At 39.2% G+C, this 8756-nt stretch overlaps 1 protein-coding gene and 1 pseudogene across 1 annotated transcript; one reads left to right on the top strand and one right to left on the bottom strand.

The window, feature by feature from the left end:
- The first annotated feature begins 2912 nt into the window (after nt 1-2912).
- Nucleotides 2913-5992, top strand: LOC126789993 (putative calcium-transporting ATPase 13, plasma membrane-type). The gene has a single exon (XM_050516117.1). The coding sequence runs from the start codon at nt 3056-3058 to the stop codon at nt 5960-5962; it is 2907 nt and encodes a 968-aa protein (XP_050372074.1). The 5' UTR covers nt 2913-3055; the 3' UTR covers nt 5963-5992.
- A 210-nt stretch (nt 5993-6202) lies between these two features.
- Nucleotides 6203-7936, bottom strand: LOC126790849 (ATP sulfurylase 1, chloroplastic-like; annotated as a pseudogene).
- Between the last annotated feature and the right edge of the window lie 820 nt (nt 7937-8756).

Raw genomic sequence — 8756 nt, 5'->3', positions numbered from 1 at the left:
GGTGACATATTTTTACTTTTGATAATGTTAATCTTTTTTTTACTTTTACTTTTACTCTATTACTATTATAATAAATTAAATTATTTTTACTGAGTAGAAAAATACTATAAATTTGAAGAACTTAAGAATTGAATTCATGGTTAAATTTAACATTGATAGTACAACTATGACATATTTGCCACCTCTCTTTGTTCTTAATGCACTTGTTGAGCTCGATACGTTCGATAATCAGCAAACATATCTATCGCCAGTCGATCACGAAATGCAGACCACTCATTAGTAGCTTCAACAGTTCTGACTTCCTCTTCATTGATTTATATAGGCCTCATCGCCAACTCACGATCAACTAAATCTAATATGTGCAACTCTTCAGCTTCTAACAAAGGATCATTGTGCTTCTCAATCTGTATAAAGTTGTGTAAAACACAACAATCATTGATGATTCTTACTTGTGTTCTAATGTCAAAAAATGAAGCTGTTCTTAGAATGCTCCACCTTTTCTTTAGCACACCGAATGCACGTTCGATCACATTTCTAGCTTTTGAGTGTCAAAGATTGAATAGTTTATAATTTTGAGGACAGTTTCCAGACCACTCCTTGAGATGGTATCTGATTTCTCGATAAGGCGCTAAAAAGCCATGTCCATTAGTATATCCCGCATCAACAAGGTAATATTTATCTGTAAAGAATCGTCTATTAGTATAAATCCATATAGAGTTGTCTATGTACATCCCAGTCAGGCAATGGCTCTTTAGTGAGTGACCTACAACGATACCAACCTACTACTACTGTTATAAATCCAGCTACAACAACCAAAAATGCTTTCATATGCTCTAGACTATCCCCCTCCTCCTCCTCCTCCTTCTCATCCTCTCTCTCTTCCCCCTCCTAGTCATACTCTTCTCTAGCACGCTTACGACAAAGATCCATCCTAAATTTTCTAGGACTTGCACGACTACACCCACAAGAATAAAACTTCAATCAAATAAAGAATGATTGAAATGGTGAAGGAAGAAATCATATGCCAAACTATATATTCTACTCAATTCCGAAAATAATTGAATATTGTAGTTGATAATATTGTAACAACTCTTTAACTTTATACAAGAAGTTGCACCAAGCATGACTGACAGCAGCACAAGTAGAATTTCATTTGCACAAGCTACTTCACTATTTTCATCTGCACTACTTCACTAATCTTATTAGTTAGTATTGAATTATATCAAAATGTTTGTGTATGTTAAGTTCTGTTTTCTATTATACATTCATTACTTTTAAATTTTCAAACTCAAACCAGCATAAAGCTTTATATTTTAAGCCACCAACAACACAGCATCATAACACACCAAAAAACACAAAATTCAACAAAACCACACCACAATAACGATACCAATTCGAAAAAGAAAATCAGATTGTAGTCAATCCTGGACATTCTTTGTTGTATTTCATTAGTAATTGTTTAACCTGTGAATAACTCTAGATTATTAGAAGGAACAGTTGGTTTCTCTTGTAATCAATAGTTGTAATTTGTGAACGTGTTTCCCTTGGGATTATATATAGCCACATCCTTAAGCCCCCCACTACCCATTTCCATGATCCTCATTACCTTACCATTCTCCAAAACCCAGTGGGGCATAAAACCATTAAAACAAAGACACAACTGTTTTCAGATAACGATGTCCACATTAATCAAAGCAGAACAAAGCACAATCTCAGAGTCCGGGAATGATCTACATACCAGGACAACAAAAATTCAATCCCCCACATGCTCCTCCCTCGAAAACATGTACTTTTTTCCTAGTTTTATTATTGCTTGTGGTTTAGTTTAACCTTGAAGGCTATGGCTAAGAGGAGTATCAGAGGCAACCTTTCATAAAATTGTGACTGAGTTTTATAATATTGAAACTTACAACCCGGGCTTTAGAAGATTGAATCATGAATAATGAGCATATTGTTTACTCACATATTTGAAACCCAAAACTCAAAACACCATAAACAATCAACATCCATTGGATTGAATGAATGCAAGCCAGCAGTTGAAATCAAATTTGTTTGAGAAATCACATAAGAAAATGAACATAAGAAGTATAATTGAATCCCCAAATTGAAAGTCAGAAAACCCAAATTCAACCTTATAAATTCAATGAGAAACAAAATCCCATGGAGTAGAGGAAACCTGGAGATGAGCGATGGAGCCGGAAAAAATAGCGAGAAATCGACGCTTCTTTGGAATTTCAAGGTTCCGCCTGAAGAGGTGTAATTTGGAGGAGGTATTCGGCTTAATACAAATTTCTCCTAATATTCCCGTGTCAAAATCACGGTTTTTTTAAGTTTCATTGTATTTTTTAGCCAAACAAGGGATTTATCCCGAGAGATTTAAAAAACCCGTTTTTTTAGGATCAACTCCATTTATTTTTCCTTTTCTTTCATTTATTTATTATTTTTAGAGGAGATCAAATTCAGCTCAATCCACGTCCAAAACTCTTGCATTTCATATCAATGATCGAAATTTCGTGCATTTCATATATGTAGCATTGGTAGAACCCTTAGAAATTTCGTGAAGCTTCAATTCTTGATGTTAGTTAGGTACACACCAAATCCACAGACAACTAGACTGAGCCAGCGGCAAAACGTACAACAGGTACAAAATTATGCATAATAGAATGAAACAGCCCATTTGCTCAAAACCAAACCACATGTTGATCAAGCCAACATTTCGTACTCTGACTGGTCAGTATTACAATTAGGAAGCTTCCATAGTCCATATCATCTGGAATGGTGTATGACCCACTATATCATAATAATAATGCTTCTTTTGTGTTGTTTTCTTTTTTATGGAAGAACAAAGCTCGACCTCATCTCTTTATGGAAAGCAACTAGTTTTAAACTAAAGCTCCTCCGCAGCTTCCATTAGGCATTGGTTGTTATATCAGAATCCAATTAAGCAGGACTATATATGAGTGACCTCCAGCATACCACCTTATCTCAACGCTACCTTCCCCATTTCCTTTGTTTCTCCCACTACTTCCTTGTGTGCTTTTAGAGTTCACTAATCATGAGTAGCATCTCTGTAAGTGAAAATTTGAATCTCGATGAACTCAACGAGGGGTTCAAAATCGATAACAAAAGCCTCACTCAACTCATGAAGGAGAAGAATCTAAGTCTGCTTCAAGACCTCGGAGGCACTGATGGCATTTTATTAGCTCTTGAAGCTGACAATGAGCTTGGAATTCAGGATGAAAAGGACAACATTGCTCGCCGCCATGAAGCATTCGGCTCAAACACGTATAGCAAACCACCTTCGAAAAGCCTTTTTCATTTCATGTGGCAAGCCGCCAAGGACCTCACCATTGTCATCCTTCTGGCCTGCGCTGCTCTTTCGCTTGGCTTTGGCATCAAGCAAGATGGACTGAAAGAAGGGTGGTATGATGGCGGCAGCATCTTCATTGCTGTTGTTCTCATCGTTGCTATATCTGCCTTTAGTGATTACAGACAGAGCAAGCAGTTTCAAAAGCTGTCCAAAGCAAGTGATGATATTCCAATCGATGTTGTAAGAGGTGGAAGAAGACAGAAGGTTTCCATCTTTGAGGTTGTAGTAGGAGATGTTGTGTTTCTGAAGATTGGAGATCAAGTTCCTGCGGATGGACTGTTCTTATATGGACATTCATTACAAGTAGACGAATCAAGCATGACAGGAGAGAGTGACCATGTGGAGGTTGATAGCAGCAACAATCCGTTCTTGTATTCTGGAACAAAAGTGGCTGATGGATACGGCAGAATGCTGGTGACTTCAGTTGGGATGAACTCAAGTTGGGGCCAAATGATGAGATTCATCTGCCACGACAACGATGAGCAGACACCTTTACAAGAAAAGCTTAGTAAGTTCACTCCATTACTTGCTAAGATTGGCTTGGCAGTTGCGTTCATGGTCTTTGTCGTTCTGTTAGCACGCTACTTCACAGGAAACACAAAGAGTGAGAATGGGAGTTTAGGTAAGTTCAAGATTGGCAAGACGAGGATTGATGATGTGGTCAATGCCTTGTTGGATATGGTAGCAGTTGCTGTCATTATAGTTGTCATTGCAATTCCAGAAGGGTTTCCATTGGCTGTGACTCTAACTCTTGCTTACTCGATGAAGAAAATGATGGCGGATCATGCCTTAGTTCGCAGGCTCTCAGCTTGCGAGACTATGGGATGTGCCACCATAATTTGTACAGACAAAACAGGTACTCTCACACTCAACCAGATGAAGGTTGTGAAGTTTTGGATTGAAAAGGAAAGCGTGGGAGATGGTGCTACTTATTCATCAATTCCCCATAGTGTTCTTGATTTGATCCGAGAAGGGGTAGCATTCAACACAACAGGAAGTATTTGCAAACCTAAATCAGGATCAGGTCTTGAGTTTTCCGGCAGTCCTACTGAAAAAGCCATTCTTTCATGGGCTGCACTTGAGCTGAACATGGACATTGATGAGTTGAAGAAGATATGTGTCATTCAACATGTTGAGGCCTTCAATTCACAGAAGAAGCGGAGTGGGGTTTTGGTGAGAAGGAAAGCAGACAGTACATTCCATGTGCATTGGAAAGGGGCTGCAGAGATGATAGTAGAAATGTGCTCAAGTTACTATGATGCCTCTGGTGTTACTAATGATCTTGGTGATAATGAAAGGACGCAGTTGAAGGACATTGTTCAAGGTATGGCAGCAAGTAGTCTCCGATGCATTGCGTTTGCACACAAACAAGTTCAAGAAAGCAAGCACAATGATGGAAAAAATAGCAACATGCTAGAAGAGCACAACTTGATCCTATTAGGTCTGGTGGGTATAAAGGACCCATGTAGGCCAGGAGTGAGAGAGGCAGTAGAAACTTGCCAGTTCGCCGGGGTTCAAGTGAAACTGATCACTGGAGACAATGTGTTCACTGCTAAAGCCATAGCTACTGAGTGTGGGATACTGAGGCCGAATGACCAGGATGTAGTAAGGGAAGCAGTGGTAGAAGGTGAAGAATTTCGAAACTACACGCCGGAGCAGAGAATGCAGAGGGTTGATGGAATTCGTGTGATGGCAAGGTCTTCACCATTTGACAAGCTTCTGATGGTGCAGTGCTTAAAACAGAAAGGGCATGTGGTTGCTGTGACTGGTGATGGCACAAATGATGCACCAGCGTTGAAGGAAGCTGATATAGGACTCTCGATGGGGATTCAAGGCACCGAAGTGGCCAAAGAGAGTTCAGACATTGTGATTTTAGATGACAACTTTGCTACTGTAGTCACAGTATTAAGGTGGGGAAGAGGTGTCTATGCCAACATTCAGAAGTTTGTGCAATTCCAGCTCACAATAAATGTAGCCACTCTTGTAGTCAACTTTATTGCTGCAGCTTCAGCTGGTGAAGTGCCTCTAACAGCAGTCCAGTTGCTGTGGGTGAATCTGATCATGGACACAATGGCTGCTCTGGCTCTTGCCACTGATAAGCCAACCAAAGAGCTCATGGAAAGGCCACCAGTGCTTCGATCTGAGCCTGTGATCACATACGTCATGTGGAGGAACGTTTTTGCACAAGCTCTATTCCAAGTAGCTGTGCTCTTGATCTTGCAGTTCAAAGGCACATCGATCTTTGGTGTAAGTGACAAAGTAAACAACACTATGATCTTCAACGTCTTTGTCTTGTGCCAAGTGTTCAATGAATTCAATGCAAGGAGTGTTGAGAAGAAGAATGTCTTCAAAGGAATTCGAAAGAACAGGTTGTTCTGGGTGATCGTTGGTATAACCATTGCAGTTCAGGTGGTTATGGTGGAGTTTCTAACGAGGTTTGCAGATACAGAGAGGTTAAGTTGGAGTCAATGGGGTGCTTGCATTGGAATTTCAGCTATATCTTGCCCAATCAGCTGGGTTGTCAAGTGCATACCAGTTCCTGCAAAGCCAATATCCAGTTATCTGAAGAAGGGTAATACAATCACATCGTAGGTAGTGAACCAGTGATGTTTGTATTAACAGACAAAGTCGTTTTTGAATTTATGTCTATGGAGCTTTTGGGTTTTCGAAAATCACGTGAGCCTATCTAAACCAACATCTTCAAACATGAAACTTTCTAAACTAAACTAAAGGCAATGCGCAACTCACTTCTATTGAAGACAATCACACATGGTACAATGTGCCAATGCACAAATGCAGTGATGCGAGATGCTATTACGGGTGCTAATGCAATCACATAAATCCATCAGGAGGGCTATCTTTGTTCCTGGCTATTGTGCGCATCTGTAATTGTAGCTTCGTTTTTATAATGATCATGTATGAAGACAATCAACCTAGTGACTTAAAAAAATTTACACAGTTGATTACGAGAATCAACACTACAATAAAACAATGCGTACCTTGGCGCCTGATATGAAACTGAAGTCCTGAGCCTGATGGATCTAACCATGCCATCTTCCCCTGAGTTTATCACATGCAGGAACCTGCAAAGGAATGGTTAATACTTATGAGGGTAATATCAAGAATAAGGCACAAAAGGTAGCACAGGCAGGAAATGTACATACCTAGAAAGAAAGGATGTTGAGGCACTCTAGTCCAGGTGCCATGCTCAATACTTTCTTCCCATGGTCGGCATCATATAGATCCCTTTTCTCAATTGGATGGCCCATTCCAGCTGGGTCGCAACTGCACCTCAGTTGGACCAGCATAGTGCATTGGAGAGGGAAATATGGTAACCCCAGTCGTCTCAGGATCAAGAACACCATAAGAACCTGAGGAATCATTAGAAGACATCAAGCAAATTCAGTATTTAGATGAGGCCAAGCAGTTCTGTATTTAGATGATATAGCATTGAACAATTTATATATGTAAAACAGATTTAGGAGTCTGAAGTTATAGAAAATATATATCTAGCACAATGTGCATACCTTCTCCTGTTGCTTCATGCACCAAGTAAATGGAAAATTATCTGCCTTTGTATAGCCTCCTAGTGGATGAAGCAAGAGAATTGGGTTCCTGTAGCCCATCTCAAGAAGCCGGCGATGTGTGTCGGTCATAAGCAAAGCATGGCCATTGTGCACAAGGTTCCGCAGTTGGAATGCAAATACTGCATCAGCATTGCGCTTAGTGAATTCATTGTTGAGTTCTGCAGGAGATAGTCGGAAGCGATCAAGGCCATCATTGTACTTAATGGGTTCCATGACCTCTAGGTCACCTACAATCAGCCAGTTTCCAGCTTTGGTTATAGCTTATAGATCTCAATACTGACATAAACCAGAATTAAGATACAGTATTAGAAAACATGGCAACTCATAACACAAAAGAAGCAATGCATAAACCAGCACATATCCGTTGTAGACCAGAAAAAGTCATAGTCATGAGTTCAACTTCAGCTCCAACACAACCAATAGAACATGTTCTCATATTTTCTTGAAACAACTATACTACATTTTTACAACACAAGTAATTCCCAACACAGACAAACCAGCAAGTGATTTACATCAGTCTCACGAGGTTACAAGAAATTAGGCACATCAAAATTGAATACGAAGGAAAATGACCACACTTATCTTGAGGTCATTCATGTGTAATGAAACTATAATGTAGCATCAATATTGAAAGATAATGTGCAATGTTGACCAGAAAGGATCTAAGAAATTGAAAAATCGTTTCCATATAAGAAGAGTAAAAGACAGGAATTCCCATTGCGGTTCCAGGTATAACATCTGAGAAATATTTTTAAGGAAAAAGAAGTAACTCGGCACCCGCAGAGCAAGAAAGCAATGTCCAATCAAAAACATTTTCATAACACATCATGATCTTCACATTATACCGAAAAAGAATTGAAATGAAGAGTTTGGAGGAACTCGGATTCTCTCATGAACCTGGTAAAAGGACTCGACCAGCCTTGGCTGTCATCTCTAGGCCAATTGGTTGGCTAGTCAAGTATTTACCAGAGAACCCCATTTTTAGCTATCTGAAGATAAAGAAAAATAAGCACCCGATATGAACTTTAGCACGGGAAGAACATGCAGGGTTGGTTACTTATGTAGCTCAAAACCAGTACATATATTTCCTTCTTTTATTAAATAATTGGTACTTACTAGAGTTTTGTAAATATGTTATAAATATTCTAAACAAGTGTAATGTAGATTCATATCTTAGATTATTGTCACCATTATGTTTATTGGGCAACATACTGTATATCTTCACCAGAACTTACTGCAATGACTGGCTATAAGTATCTTTTATGTGCTGAACATTTGTCTAATTGATAGCTAAAAAGGATATGATTTTCAACTCAAATGCAACCGTGCAAACAGAAATATTAGGGGCACATAGGATTGTAAAAATGAAAACTTAAAAATTATATTAATACAGTTTCATGACTGTGACTGACTGACTGCTTTCATGTGCTGAACATTTTATCATCAGCTAAAGACGTTGTTCTCAGCTCATGGGCATATAGGGTTGTGAAGATAAAGACGAAAATGAAATTCAGAGCAGTATACCTGCTGATGGCTGCAACCAACTTGATTGGAATAGCAGCAACATACATTTTGCCGTTTCACAGCAACTTACATCCAGATTACATTTTGGATGAACTTCTGCATTCACAGCAACTTACATTTCGGCAGGACATACCCATTATGTGTTTTTCCAACAACGATCTCCACTGTGCCACTGTCCCTTATGGTGTTCTCAAAATTGCAGACCTTCTTTCACTCCTGCACCCTAGAACCTGACAGCTTGGAGTTACCCACATTCTGTACCCAATTGGATTTGA

This window comes from Argentina anserina, chromosome 4 (genome assembly GCF_933775445.1).
Source record: "Argentina anserina chromosome 4, drPotAnse1.1, whole genome shotgun sequence".
NCBI lineage: Eukaryota > Viridiplantae > Streptophyta > Magnoliopsida > Rosales > Rosaceae > Argentina > Argentina anserina.
This window is presented reverse-complemented; position numbering and strand designations above follow the sequence as displayed.